Source organism: Procambarus clarkii, chromosome 13 (genome assembly GCF_040958095.1).
Source record: "Procambarus clarkii isolate CNS0578487 chromosome 13, FALCON_Pclarkii_2.0, whole genome shotgun sequence".
In the NCBI taxonomy this organism is placed as follows: domain Eukaryota; kingdom Metazoa; phylum Arthropoda; class Malacostraca; order Decapoda; family Cambaridae; genus Procambarus; species Procambarus clarkii.
In genome coordinates this window covers 1,017,518-1,033,010 of record NC_091162.1, presented here as the reverse complement: position 1 = coordinate 1,033,010, position 15,493 = coordinate 1,017,518, and the positions used below count along the sequence as shown (strand labels likewise).

Genomic DNA, 15,493 nt, shown 5'->3' with positions numbered 1-15,493 from the left:
TGAACCGAGGGGGTCCGATGTGATCCTTGGCTCTTTGGGGTTGGTCGCTTTGGGTGACTCGTGTGCTGAGTTCTCGGGGTTTGGCTCTCCTGGCGGTTCACATCCGGGGGGGTGTCCAACATCCTGGCGGACGGCCTGTTCAGGTTCGTTCCCCTGTCCACGGAATGGACGGTCGATGCCGACTCGTTCCGTTGGCTCTGCCAGACGTTCGTGCGCCCGGAGGTGGACCTCTTCGCGTCGGCGTGGTCGAGGCGTCTTCCAGTTTACGTGGCGCCCTTCCCCCACTGCGAGGCCGTCGGGATCGACGCTTTTCGCCTGACTGGTCGAGGTGGGGGTTCCTGTACCTCTTTTTCCCGGTTCAGCTACTGCTCCAGGTCATGGCTCGCTTCAAGACTTACCAGGGTCGAGTGGTCCTCTTGGCCCCTTGGTGGCCGGCCCACCTGTGGTTTCAGGCGCTGCTTGCCCAGTGTCCAAACCTGGAGGTTTTTCAGCGGCTCCGCCTCTTTCAGGAGATCGGGCCGGTCCGGTACGTGCCTGGTTCGCTCTTCTCCGCGTGTCTTCGCGTTTGGTGTTTTTGACTCGTGTTTATCACCATCTTTATGGTGAGCAGGTGGCTTCCTTGTTGGTTTCTCACTTGCGAGTATCCTCTCGGTGGCAGTATGAAGTTTCCTGGCGGTCCTTCTGGTTCTTTTTGACCCTTCGTCGTTGTTCCTCACTTTCGGTTCAGGTGGTGTTGTCCTTTCTCTCTTGGTTGTTTCAGGACCGTCATCTGATGCCTAATACTGTCGCTTTGTATCGTGTGGCACTGGCGGAGCAGCTGCAACTTGCTTTCGGTATTGATGTTACTTCTGCGCCGTTTTGCAAGCTGTCTCAGGCGTTGTTTCACCTCCGGCCTGCTCATGCGCCGCCGAGCCGTCCTGGTCCTTGGACAGAGTGCTCTCCTATCTTTCCGCTTCTCGGTTTGTTGTGGCCCCTTCGGTTCAAGATTGTTTTGCTAAGGCTCTTTTTCTGTTGACATTAGCCTCTGGGGGTCGCATGGCGGAGCTTCATGCTCTTCTCCGGCACAGAGGTTTTTGCTCCTTTGGTCGTGGTCTTCGGTTTGTTCGTTTGCAGCTGTCTCCCTCTTTTCTGGCGAAGAATGAGACTGCTGCTTTCCGGAGGGGTCCTTGGGTTGTAGATGCTTGGTTTGTCAGGCCGGGGATTCACCATGTGTTGTGTCCGGTTGCGGCCCTCCGCCGTTATCTGCGCGCCACCAGCTTCTGTGTCCGGGGACGCGCTTTGGGTTGATCCGGTTTCCCTTCTTCCCTGTTCGCGGGTTCGGGTCTCTCAGGTCGTCCGTAGGGTTATTAAATCCAGCCAGCCTGCAGTCTATCCCCATGCCCATGACTTTCATAAGTTTGCCGCTCTTGCTGCCATCTTCGGCCATATGTCTTGGGCTGACATTCGGGCACGGGGATTTTGGCGGTTGAAAAGGGTCCTGGCTGCACACTACGTTGTTAATGTTCCTGGGCCCAGTCGGGCCTGTGTTGCTTTAGGTCGGCGGTTGCAGCCTGTTGTCTCGGCTTCGTGTTGAGGAGTGGAGCACCGACCGCCTCCCGGGTAAGTCCCCTTGGTTTTCTTGGTAGTCTTTGGTGAGGTAGCTCCGGGGAGCTGTAGGGGCTCCCTCCAGAAAACCAGCGTTGAATGTAATGAAACGCCATTTTCTGGGTGAGTCCCGGAGGCTCCCCGGCATCCCTACCACCCTCCGGTCGGCGTTTTTTCGCGGTTTTTGACATCCAGCCTCAGAACTGGGGTGTGGATCGCCGGCTCGGGGGTCTGGGGCTCCCCTGTGAGCTGCACAGACATGCGGCGCGGCTCGTGTGACATCATGCTTGTTTGCTCGGTTGTCTTTTGGGGAGTTCTGTCCACTCGTTTGTCAATTTTCGTTGTTAACCAGAATAGGGGTTTATTTTGTGGCACTTACCTTTCTGGGTGCCTGTCCCGGTCGATGGCAGATATAGAATGCTCCAAATCACATGTGCATTTCTATGGGCCATTGCTTCTCGTGCCTCTGTGAGGGGGCCAGGTTCAGGCTCGTGGTCCCTGGTAGGCTAGAACTCCACCCACATCGACTGATGCAAAATAGTTAGGATATCCATATCAGCCATGGATAGCTCCGGGGAGCCTCCGGGACTCACCCAGAAAATGGCGTTTCATTACATTCAATGCTGGTTTTTACAATCTAGGCTTTAGCAACCCACTTGCAGCGGGTGGCATCATTGCCCATCTGTTGCGATTGTTTCTGATCAAGTTTATGAACATCTAGTCTTCAGCTCACATGTTCTGTATCAACTGGTTTCCTTCTCTGTTTCAGCCTCAGCTGCTGGAAGCTGTGGACTTAATTCTGCTTCTCATTCTCCTTTGTTGGACTGAGCTGCTCGACAGTTTCAAGCAGTCAGCCTAATAACAACACCCTTTCTTGTTACCATTTGCTCGTTCATCCATTGGCCGTCTCTTTGTTTATGAATGGAAAGTAGTCGTCTCATAATTCACAGCTGTTTGTGTTTGCATTACTTGTTTATCACAGCTTCACCCCATTTACTGCTGCTGCAATTATTTAATACCTGCTGTGTATTATATTATATTTTGTTAAGTGTCTTTGGGAAAGTCTGTCATTTTTGCTGGGCTTGACCTGAGGTTATGTTGCTGGTTCTGATGACTGTCAGAGGTGGAGCAAGGAGCTGCTCCCTTGAGTTGGGACAGGCTAACTGGACCTACTCTCCTGGCTTGTGTTTTGAGATGGGCCAGTGGTTTTGGCTTCCCATCAAACAGGAAATGCTGTTTGATGCTGTCTGTTTCTTTTATTGAGGCTCTGTGAAAAAAACCCAAGGCATTTAGGTTATTGGAGGAAGTTTGTCCTTTGACCCCTGTTTGTTGTTTAGTTCTTGTCCCTGAAAGTCTGTTGCTTTGTAAGAATGTGTTCTCTTATCCCTTGTCTCTGCATAAACTGGACACCACTTCTCTTCTCAGTGGTGTGTTTCTGGGGTCTTTGTTTGTACCTCCTCTCTGCCTCGAGGGTGGCAGACATGCCTTGAAACTTGCTGCAAAACCAAGATGGCAAGTCTAAATTGTATTGATTGTCCTTTATATTCAGGTATTTCTCTGCTTTTTGGGTGCAGTGTTATGTCCTAGTTTAATCTAGGTTGGCAGACTTTTTGTAATAAGTGGCAGTTTTGATGTAATCTGTACACACACTTGATTTGAGGGATACTGCCTCAGTTCTTCAGGTCTTTCTTTCATGACTGCAACAGCGCCCTGTTTACACCTGTCCTGTCCAACACAGCAGGGCTTGATAGCATCACGTTCAGGTATACCAGTTGTCTTCAATGTTGGTGGTGGTGTACTGCAGAGGCTTGCACCGGTGATTGCTTGCCTTACTTTCCAAAGAGTAGCCCAATTTCCTTGATGCAATAGCCAAGTTTTATTGCACTATTGTTTTTTGGTGAACTTCCCCAGTTATGTGGTTGATCTCTTGTCCCCTGCTCCTCTCACTATACAGATTTAACCAGATTTTGGTTCTGGTGCCTAGCAAGAGATGAATGGGTCTTGGGAGCATGGTGTGTTGGGCTAAAGTTTGGTGGTACTGGAGCTAAGCTCGGGGAGTTACCAGTCCACTAGAAAAGGAACTTTAATTACATTTAACCTTTTATTTTTTACACTTTAAAGTTTTTATACAGTAGTACTATATTTTGTTTTGTAGCTGCCAGTATTTGTTGTTGGAACAAAACAAGACCAAATTAGTGAATTTCGGACATCTGGAAGAGTAAGGAGCTCGTCTATTGCTGATGAATGTTCTGCTGATGAGATAAATGTAGTAAGTATATAACAACTTTGTAATTCCATTTTTTCAATTAAAAGTTTTCCATTGTGTTGAATTAGTGGTTCTGTTAATTCTTACTTTTTTATCTGTGTTCATTCTCTAACTCCTACAGATTATATCCAATCATTTTCTGGGAAAGCTCCATAGGTGGCTTCCTGTTGCTAGCTGCTCTGGATAGCTGTGCACACATCAAATTGCACAAGATCCTTGCAAGACAGTAAAAGCTTTCCAGAGACCAGAAGCCAAAATCTGGTCCCCTCTTAGTAGAGGATTCTAGGTCACTGAGAAAATTATTCTAGGTAACTAGGTAACTGAAAAAATGACCACAAGAAAGATATAGACAAAACAAATAAGAAGGTAAAAGTAAACAAACCAGCGACACAAAGATGTGAGAAACAGCTACAGGGCAGTGAGAAAACGGACAGAAAGAAATTTTGAGAAAGGGATTGCGGACAAATGTAAAACAGAACTAGGTATATTCTATAAATTCATCAACAACAAATTGCAGGTAAAAGATAATATTCAGAGATTGAAAATGAGAAACAGATTCACAGAAAATGAAAAAGAAATGTGTGAAACATTAAACGAACAGTTCCAAAGTGTGTTTGTGCAAAATGAAATCTTCAGACAACTAGACATAATAAGAATTCCAGAGAACAACATAGAGCACATAGACGTGTCTAGAGACGAAGTGGAAAACATGTTCAAGGAGCTAAGTAAGAACAAAGCAGTTGGCATAGATGGAGTTTGACCATGGGTTCTGAGAGAATGTGCACCTGAGCTCAGCATTCCACTTTAAGTGATTTTTCAGGCATCCCTGAGTTATAGAAAATATGTGGAAATATGCTAACATAGTTCCAATCTACAAAAGTGGCAGCAGGGAAGACCCCTTCAATTATAGACCTGTATCATTGACAAGTGTAATAGTCAAAATATTGGAAATAACCAGCGTTGAATGTAATGAAACTCCATTTTTTGGGTGAGACCCGGAGGCTATCTGGCGCTATACTGGGCTGATGTGTATATATATTAGACTGTGACAACAGTCAATCGATGGAGTTCTTAGCTTACCGGGGACCACGAGCCAGAAACTGGCTCCCTCAGAGAGGCACGAGGAGCAGTGACCTATAGATACTCCTATGTAGTTGGAAGCAGTCTATGTCTGCCATCTACCAGGTCAGGCACCTAGAAAGGTAGGAATCGCAAAACAAACTACAGCTGGTTAAACATTGCAAACTGAAAGCCAAACGAGCAAACAGAACTCCCCAATCAGAAAAGAAGCAAACAAGCAGGGCGTCACCACAGCCGCCGCGCCATTGTCTGCGCAACTCCCCCCCTCCCTAGGAGGGAAAAAGGGTGGGGGGGGGGATGTTCCCAGACCTCCCATGCCGGCTACCCAACCCCAGTTCAATGGCTGAATATAAAGAATGTGAAAAAAAAACCACTGACCTTAGGGAGGGAGGGTTGCCTGGGAGCCTCCAGGTCTCACCCAGAAAATGCGTTTCATTACTACATTCAATGCTGGCTTTCTGTGGAGAGCCCCTCCAGCTACCCGGTGCTACCATCTTGAGGTTATCTTGAGATGATTTCGGGGTTTTTTAGTGTCCCCGCGGCCCGGTCCTCGACCAGGCCTCCACCCCCAGGAAGCAGCCCGTGACAGCTGACTAACACCCAGGTACCTATTATACTGCTAGGTAACAGGGGCATAGGGTGAAAGAAACTCTGCCCATTGTTTCTCGCCGGCGCCTGGGATCGAACCCAGGACCACAGGATCACAAGTCCAGCGTGCTGTCCGCTCGGCCGACCGGCTCCCCTGACCATGGAGAGACCCTCCAGCTACCCGGTGCTACCATGGAGAGCCCCTCCAGCTACCCGGTGCTACCATGGAGAGACCCTCCAGCTACCCGGTGCTACCATGGAGAGACCCTCCAGCTACCCGCTGCTACCATGGAGAGCCCCTCCAGCTACCCGGTGCTACCATGGAGAGACCCTCCAGCTACCCGGTGCTACCATGGAGAGACCCTCCAGCTACCCGGTGCTACCATGGAGAGCCCCTCCAGCTACCCGGTGCTACCATGGAGAGCCCCTCCAGCTACCCGGTGCTACCATGGAGACCCCTCCAGCTACCCGTTGCTACCATGGAGAGCCCCTCCAGCTACCCGGTGCTACCATGGAGAGCCCCTCCAGCTACCCGGTGCTACCATGGAGAGCCCCTCCAGCTACCCGGTGCTACCATGGAGAGACCCTCCAGCTACCCGTTGCTACCATGGAGAGCCCCTCCAGTTACCCGGTGCTACCATGGAGAGCCCCTCCAGTTACCCGGTGCTACCATGGAGAGCCCCTCCAGCTACCCGGTGCTACCATGGAAAGCCCCTCCAGTTACCCGGTGCTACCATGGAGAGCCCCTCCAGCTACCCGGTGCTACCATGGAGAGCCCCTCCAGCTACCCGGTGCTACCATGGAGACCCCTCCAGCTACCCGTTGCTACCATGGAGAGCCCCTCCAGCTACCCGGTGCTACCATGGAGAGCCCCTCCAGCTACCCGGTGCTACCATGGAGAGCCCCTCCAGCTACCCGGTGCTACCATGGAGAGACCCTCCAGCTACCCGTTGCTACCATGGAGAGCCCCTCCAGTTACCCGGTGCTACCATGGAGAGCCCCTCCAGTTACCCGGTGCTACCATGGAGAGCCCCTCCAGCTACCCAGTGCTACCATGGAGAGCCCCTCCAGCTACCCGGTGCTACCATGGAGAGCCCCTCCAGCTACCTGGTGCTACCATGGAGAGCCCCTCCAGCTACCTGGTGCTACCATGGAGAGCCCCTCCAGCTACCTGGTGCTACCATGGAGAGCCCCTCCAGCTACCTGGTGCTACCATGGAGAGCCCCTCCAGCTACCTGGTGCTTCCTAACCAAAGATAAAGGAAAAGAGGGACTTATTCGGGCGGCAGTCACCACTCTCTCCTTAAGTCGAGACAACTGGGTGCAACCTGTGACCCAAGGCTACACATGCCCGAGAAGGGCCTGGAACATTGAGGTACTGTAATGTGCAGCCAGTACCCTGTTCGATCTCCAAAAGCCCCTTGTCCGAATGTCAGCCCAGGACATATTATTAAAAATGGTAGCCAAAGCCACAAGCTTACAAACATCGTGGGCATGGGAATAGACCGCAGGCTGGCTGGACAGGATAACCCTGTGAACCACCTGTGAGAAGCACACCTTGGAACAGGGAAGAAGGGAAACCGGGTCAACCCAAAGCACGTCCCCTGCCACAGAGGCCGTGGTGCACAAGTAACGGCGAAGGGCAGCAACCAGACACATAACATGATGCACCCCCAGACAAACCAACCAAGCATCAACAACCCAAGGACCCCCTTCGGAAAGCAGCAGTCTCATTCTTCGGCAGAAAAGGAGGAGGTGACTGCAAACAAACAAAATGACCACCAGGTCCGAAATAGCAGAAATCCTTGCGCCAGAATTGAGCATGAAGCTCCCCGACCCGCCCCCAGAGGCCAATGCCAACAAGAAAAGAGCTTGAGAAAAATAGTCCCGAATCGAAGGGAGCATGGTGTGGTGTCCACAAACCGAGGAGAAGGGAGAAAAGAGAGCACCCGGTCCAACGACCATGACAGCTCAGGCGGCACATGAGCAGGCGTGGGGTGAAAAAACACCCGAGAAAGCTTGTTGAACGGAGCAGAAGTGACAGCCACCCTGATCGCAAGCGGAAGTGATTCTGCCAGCGCCGCACAATATGAGGCGACAGTATTCGGCATATGACGGTCCTGAAAAAAAACAGGACAAAACAACCCGATCAGAAATCAAAGAACCTACAAAGAGTCAAGAAGTACCATAGGGACCGCTAGGAAACTTCATACTACCACCGAGATTAGACTCGCAGGTGGGACACCATCAACGAAGCCATCTGATCACCACACAAGTGGTGATAAACCCGTGTCAAAAAGACCAGACGCGAAGATCGGAGAAGATCGAACCAGACATGTACCGGACCGGACTGATATACTGAAAGAGTTAGAGCCGTGGGTTTGGACACCGAGCAAGCAGTGCCTGAAACCATGGCTGGACCAGTCACCAAGGAGCCTACAGGACCACTCTTCCCTGGGAAGTATCCAGGAGAGCCAGGATCTGGAGCAACAACCGAACCGGGCGGAAGAGGTACAGGTAATCCTACCTCAATCAGTCCAGTCAAAAGGCATTGACTCCGACGACCTTACAGTTGGGGAAGGGCACCGAATAAATTGGGAGACGCCTTGACTAAGCTGATGCGAAGAGGATCACCTCTGGGCACCCAAACGTCAAAGGCAAAGCAAAAGGAGCGAAGCGTCATCGACCATCCATTCCGTGGACAGGGGGAATGAAACTGGACAGGCTGTCCGCCAGGACGTTGGACACTTCATGGATATGAACAGCCAGGAGAGCCAAACCATGAGAACTCAGGAGATGAGCCACCCAAAGCGACCAGCCCCCAAAGAGCCAAGGACTGCATCAAACCCCCTCTGTTCAGGCAATGAACTACCAGGGAGCAGTCCGAATGGAGCCGAATCGTTGACCCGCGAGTGACATGAATCCTCTGAAGCAAAAGCCACACCGCCGCAAATTCCCGCATCCTGCTGTAAGCCCAACAGAAGGGTGGACCCCACCGACCTGGCCGACCTGGTGAGCACTGGTCACAAAGCCCCAGCCGATAGGCGACACATCTGTGAACACATTGAGCAAGGGCTCGGGAAGGCGCCATGGCACTGAACCCCAAAAACGCCGAAAAGGAAGCCAGCATGGTGAAGCTCAGACCCCCGCACAGCTGCTTGTGTAACCAACGAGTGACCCGGGTGCCGGCCAAAAATAGCCAAAGGCAGGACTGCAGCCGCAGGAACCCCACTGGAGGGAGAGACAAGGAAGCGGTCTGAGAATCCCACACAAGACCCAGCCAAGTCCGAACCTAAGAGGGAATCAAATGGGACTTCCTCCAGTTCACCAAGAACCTGAACCTGGCGAGCTGGGAAAGAACCAAATCCCTGGCAAGCAGACACGCAGACCGGCTGAAAGCACAGACCAGCCAGTCGTCGAGGTAAGCCAGAACTCGAACCCCTAACAGCTGCAAACGTGTCACCACGACCCGGGTAAGGCTTGTAAAAACACGAGGCGCCAAATGGAAGGCAACGAAAGTGATAAGCTTGCAGCCCCACGACCAAACCGAGGAAGGTCCTGAACCCCGAATGAATCGGGATGTGCCAATATGCATCCCGGAGGTCTTGGGACACCATCCAAGTGCCCCTCTTGGATGCATTGTTTACAATGCGTGCAAACAAGCATGCACTGATGTACTCCTACTCGCCCCCCAGGTAAACCTGAAAGACCATTGTCAACTCCCACCACTCAAGCATGTGGGTCTGACAGTACACATGCCATGCCCCCAATGAAAAGAAAGGGCAATCTTCCATCCAGGAAGACTGGCACCTCATAACATACGCAGTAAGGAAAATGAATAGCCAAACTTAAGAGGAGGAGGAGGAGCATTATTGAGGCGTAATCCGGGTCTCGCAGGAGGTAAGCCGCAAGGGCTTCCTGCACCTCCCTCGGCAGGATGTGGGAAGCCAAAAACCTCTAGAAGGAGGGAACCGAGGAACTCAAGAGAACCCGGAACCGAACCTGGGGAGGAGTCAAACTCATATCAAACTTGTACAGAGAGGGAGATAGGAAAACCCCTCCCCCTGTAACAATTCTCGCTAGGGTGTTGGTATTGAGGGTATCAACACCCAAGCGGTGCCCAAGCCCCCCAAGTTAATTCCTGCCCAGCCTCAGAATCTTCCATGACAGGACCCAGGGCCAAGCCTTCCTCCAAACCCTCTGCCTTTGGAGAAAAGGTAGAATCCACCAGAAAAGCAAGGAAGAAGGGGGGCCCGCTGGTACGACCTGAAAGCTCCAGAAGAAGGAAGACTTGAATGCCTCTGCCGCCGAATCGGAAGGGGCAGTCTCCGAAACCACCCAAGTCTCACCACCAAGAAAGCCCTGCCCCGATTCCGAAACCCTCAGACGTTTGGGAGCCGGGAGCAGGAAAGGGGGGACAGGATGAACCACAGCAAGGGAAGGACAAGAGGGCGTGGACGAAATCAAAGTCGAGGCGACTAATGCCCCCAAGTCTGGGTCCCTATAACCAAAGCGGGGCATCTGAAAAGACAACCGACCTAGCGCACTACAGCAACCCAAACCGCGCATGCAATGCTGAAGCTGCCTGCACCTGAATATCAATATCAGTGGGCTGGGTGAATTGGAACTCAAGTAAGAACACCACTCGCAAGACTCTGGGTCAAAGGTGTCATTGACCCAACAGGCAGCATGGCAGAGGCAAAGATAGTGAGTGTCACTCTGAGACAAAGGGACAGAGCAACTTTCAAACTCGAACGAAGTGAGATGGGACTCGGAGGATGCATCCGTCGGACCAAAGAACCTTAATGGGGGTTTTCATTGGCCCTTAGGCTGACTGCTAAAGGAAGCCTAGGCAAGGTACTGCTAACTGATTATCCCAGAACTACCAAGCAAACAAAATGCTGAACCCCTGTGACGTGCAATCATGGGGACCTAGCGGAGGGCCACCAAAATAACACAAGTGGTCCTACAGCCACACCAGGCAAAACAAACAAAAAAGAACCACCCCGCTAAACCACAACGTCTCAAGGAGGAACAGAACTAGCCGCTATGCGTATTATAAGACAGTTTCACAGTACCTTGTTCCCCAGCCAACGACGATGCTCCCTCCTACCCAAGGCTAAACAGTAGTAGGATAAACCCCAGCTGACCCCAAGGGTGGGCAATCACAGAGCAGCAAAAGAACCTTGTAGACATAGCCCCTGAACAGTTTGTGGAAGGTGGCCCAAACAGCAAGGGCGGTACTTACAGGGCACCTAAGGAAGATGACTTGAAACACATGCAGCCCCAGTACTTCAGGAATAACACCTGGGTCACACACCACCACACCACAGCACACCAACACAAGGCACAGCACTGTTCAAAGATTGGAGCCAGAGTCGAGTGACCGCCACCCAACACAACAGCCACAGAACTGGGGTTGGGTTGCCGGAGCAGGATGTCTGGGACCCCCCCTTCCCCCTCCCAGGAAGGGGGGAGTTGTGCAGACAACAGCGCGTCGGCTGTAGTGACATCGTGCTTGTTTGCTTGTTTTCTGATTAGGGAGTTCTACTTGCTTGCTCGGTTTTCGGTTTGAAATGTTAAACCAGCTGTAGTTTGTTTTGTGATTCCTAACTTTTTTGGTGCCTGACCTGGTAGATGGCAGACTTGAATTGCTTCTAACTACATGAGGGGTGTCTATAGGCCATTGTTCCTCTTGCCTCTCTGAGGAGCAGGTTCTGACTCGTGGTTCCTGGTAGGCTAAAAATACCATCGATTGATTGTTGCCACGGTCTAATATATACACATTAGCCCGGTATAGCTCTGGGGAGCCGGAGAGGCTCTCCACAGAAAATAATTAAAACTAAATGGGTAGAACACCTGGAGAAAAAGATATAATAACAGACAGACAGACGGGATGGTTTTTGATCTGGAAGATCCTGTGTAACAAATTTACTCAAGTTTCTATGATCGACCCACAGAGATTTTACAGGAAAGAGATGTTTGGGTTGACTGCATCTATCTGGACCTGAAAAGGGCTTTCGACAGAGTTCTACAAAAGCGGTTGTTTTTCAAAATTTCTTTCTGTCCCCTCTCCTCACTGCTGTGTAGTTGTTTCTCGCATCTTTTTATCGCTGGTATGTTTGAGGGTTCGGCCTCTTCCTGCATTGATTCCATTTTGTGTCTTTTGGTCTCTGGCCCTCTCGCAATTTCTGTTGAACCAATCCTGTTTCCTAGTTCTGCATCTCTGTTTTGGTATAAATTTTTTTGTGCCTTTATCATATATTTCACAAAACTTGACATACATCTCATTCACTTCCTTGCCAAGCATCAAGTCTGTCCAATTATACTCACTAAAATTTTTTCTAAGGTTGCCATAATGTCCTCTCCTAAAGTCAGGTTTTTCAATTGCATCAACCTTCATATTTTCTTCCAGATTATAACGCATTGCATACTTTATTCCCAAAAAGACATGGTCACTTTTACCCAAGGATGGAAGGTACTGAATGTCAAATATTTCTTCCTCCTTCCTGGTAAATATCAAATCTAGCATGGAGGGAACGTCCCCTTCCCACATCCTCGTAGCTTGTTTAACATGTCGATACAAGAATGTTTCCAGGATGAGGTCTACAAATTTACAGGTCCAAAAATCTTCTGTTTTAGCTTCATATGCTTCCCAGTCTATGGATTTCTAGTTGAAGTCGCCGACTATCAACAGTCGTGAACTATCGTTATCTGCTCTCGCTATGATCTCTCTTATTATTGTTCTCGTTCTTCTCGACCGTCTCGTTTACTATCTAGCTCCTCCTTTGACCATGTGCTGCTTAACAGTGGACTATATGCATTTATGATCATTAGTTTATCATCCTCATGGCAGATCTCTAGTACTATTATGTCAACTTCTTGTGGATTGGCAGTCATTATTTCGTTCACCTTTAGGTGTTCTTTCACCAGCACAGCAACGCCACCGCATTTCCTAATTTTTCTGTCCTGTCTCCAAATTGAGTAGCCCCTTGGGAATATGACCTCATTTAAAATAACATCTTCAAGTTTTGTCTCCGTGGTGGCCCGTCTGCGTCTGTTTGGTGTTCGGGTGTTGGCTTACCTCGACGACTGGCTGGTTTGGGCTCCCAGTCAGACTGTGTGTCTGCTTGCCAGGGACGTGGTGCTTTCCCAGCTCGCCGGGTTCGGGTTCCTGGCCAACTGGCGGAAGTCTCGTCTGGTGCCCTCACAGGTTCGTTCCTGGCTGGGTCTTGTGTGGGCCTCTCGGACTGCTTCCATGTCTTCCTCCGGAGTCTATCCTTCAGCTGCAGTCTCGCCTGTGTCTGTTTCTGGGGGGCTCCCAAGTCGCCCGGCGGTTGCTCGAGGGTTTGTGCAGGAGCCTGAACTTTGCGGTGTTGGTCTACCTGCCGGGTCGGGTTTGACTTCGTCAGCTGTTCTGGTTCCTTCGGGCACGTCCCTTCCGCCTCTCGTGATCGCTGGGTTCGGCCCCCGGGGGGGGGGGGGGCTTTGTGTTGGCTGCTGCGTCGCTGGCTTCCTCTTAGGGTTTTCGGGGTTCAGTTCTTTGGCGCCTGCCCGAGCCCTCGCTGGATGTGTTCTCGGACGCGTCATCTCTAGGCTGGGGTTTTGTGCCCAGTGCTCACCAGGCCGGCCAGGGGTGGTGGGGTCCGTCCTTCTGTCGGGTCCACAGCACGGTGCAGGTGTTCGCAGCGGTGTGGTTTGCGCTTTGAGGGGTTCGGGTCGCAGCGGATCGACGATCCAGCTCCATTCGGACTGCTCCCCGGTGGTTCATTGCCTGGACCGAGGGGGTTCGATGCGGTCCCTGGCTCTTTGGGGTTTGTCGCTTCAGGTGACTCGTCTGCTGAGTCGGTGGGACTGGTCGCGGTGGGGGTTCCTGTGCCTCTTTCCCCCAGTTCAGCTGCTGCTCCAGGTCCCGGCTCACTTGGAGACTTACCAGGGTCGTGTGGTCCTCTTGGCCCCATGGTGGCCGGCCCAGCTGTGGTTTCCGGTGCTGCTTGCCCGGTGTCCGTACCTGGTGGTTTTTCTGTGGCTCCGCCTCTTTCTGGAGATCGGGCTGGTCCGGTACGTGCCTGATTTGCTCTTCTCCGCGTGTCTTTGAGTTTAGTGTTTTTGTCTCGTGCTTATCGCCATCTTTATGGTGAGTAGGTGGCTTCCTTGTTGGTTCTCACCTGCGAGTTTCCTCTCGGTGGCAGTATGAGGTTTCCTGGCGGTCCTTCCGGTTCTTTTTGACCCTTCGTCGTTGTTCCTCGCTTTCGGTTCGGGTGGTGTTGTCCTTTCTCTCTTGGTTGTTTCAGGACCGGCGTCTGATGCCTACTACTGTCGCCTCGTATCGTGCGGCGCTGGCGGAGCCGCTGCAGCTTGCTTTCGGTATTGCTGTTACTTCTGCGCCATTTCGCAAGCTGTCTCGGGCGTTGTTTCACCTCCGGCCTGCTCATGTGCCACTTGAGCCGTCTTGGTCTTTGGACAGAGTGCTCTTCTATCTTTCTTCTCTTCAGTTTGTTGTGGCACCTTTGGTTCAAGATTGCTTTACTAAGGCTCTTTTTCTGTTGGCATTGGCTTCTGGGGGTTCGTCATATGTTGTGTCTGGTTGCGGCCCTCCGTCGTTATTTGCGCGCAACGGTTTTTGTGTCCCGGGACGCGCTTTGGGTTGATTCGGTTTCCCTTCTTCCCTTTTTGCGGGTTTGGATCTCTCGGGTCGTCCGCTGGGTTGTTAAATCCAGCCAGCCTGCGGTCTCTCCCCGTGCCCATGACGTTCGTCAGTTGCTGCTCCTGCTGCCGTCTTCGGCTATATGTCTTGGGCTGACATTTGGGCACTGGGATTTTGGCGGTCGCACAGGGTCCTGACTTCACGCTGCCTTGTGAACGTTTCTGGGCCCGGTCGGGCCTGTGTTGCTCTAGGTCTGCGGATGCAATTCGTTGTCTCGTCTTCGCGTTGAGGAGTGGAGTGCCGACCGCCTCCCGGGTAGGTCCCCTTGGTTTTCTTTGGTAGTCTTTGGTGAGGTACCTCCGGGGAGCCGTAGGGCCTCCCCCAAAAAAACCAGCGTGGGATGTAATGAAACACCATTTTCTGGGTGAGTCCCAGAGGCTCCCCGGCATCCCTTCCGCCCTCCAGTCAGAATTTTTTTGTGGTTTTTGATATCCAACCTCTGAACTGGGGCGAGGATCGCCGGCTCGGGGGTCTGGGGCTCCTTCTTCCCCCTCCCGGGAAGGGAGGAGCTGCGCAGACATGCGGCGCGGCTCGTGTGACGTCATGTTTGTTTGTTTGTTTTTCTTGGGTAGTTCTGTTCACTCGTTTGTCGATTTTCGTAGTTAACCAGAATAAGGGTTTGTTTTGTGGCACTTACCTTTCTGGGTGCCTGTCCCGGTCGATGGCAGATATAGAATACTTCAAAACACATGTGCCTTTCTATGGGCCATTGCTCCCCATGCCTCTGTGAGGGGGCCAGGTTCTGGCTCGTGGTCCCCGGTAGGCCTAGAACTCCACCCACATCGACTGATGCAAAATAGTTAGGGTATCTATATCAGCCATGGATAGCTCTGGGGAGCCTCCAGGACTCGCCCAGAAAATAGCGTTTCATTCCATTCAACGCTGGTTTTTTCATTGGGGTAGGCATCCGGTGGTGCCTTTTTCTCGTTTGCAACAGCATTTGGGTTCTTTGGCATATGATCCCTCCTACATTTTTAGTAAAGAATAAGACCTGTGGTTTTCAGTGGAATCCTAGTGTCATTGAGAATTGATTTATCTGCTCCATATTTTCTCCATATGTTGTAAGCAGTTGTGGCTTAACTTTAGTATCCGAGTCATTTGTGCCAGCCGTCCATCTCCTCGTGTTGTTCCTTCTTTGCCCCCATGGAGAGTCCCTCTTCCACGGTTTTGTACTTCCTTGACCTGTATCACTAAAGCTTTTACCCCTCCTACGGTTCTAAAACGCCTTTTCCTTGAGCACTTTTCTTCTCACTCTCGCTCCGTTTCTGT

At 51.5% G+C, this 15,493-nt stretch overlaps 1 protein-coding gene across 3 annotated transcripts in view; it reads left to right on the top strand.

Moving 5' to 3' along the window:
- Positions 1-15,493, top strand: part of LOC123757295 (rab-like protein 3) — a 130,779-nt gene that overhangs the window by 84,128 nt on the left and 31,158 nt on the right. For all 3 annotated transcript variants that reach the window (XM_045740852.2, XM_069323540.1, XM_069323541.1), the window contains one exon: positions 3,740-3,853. In XM_045740852.2, coding sequence (XP_045596808.1) covers positions 3,740-3,853 — 114 coding nt within the window. The remainder of the gene's footprint in view (positions 1-3,739; positions 3,854-15,493) is intronic.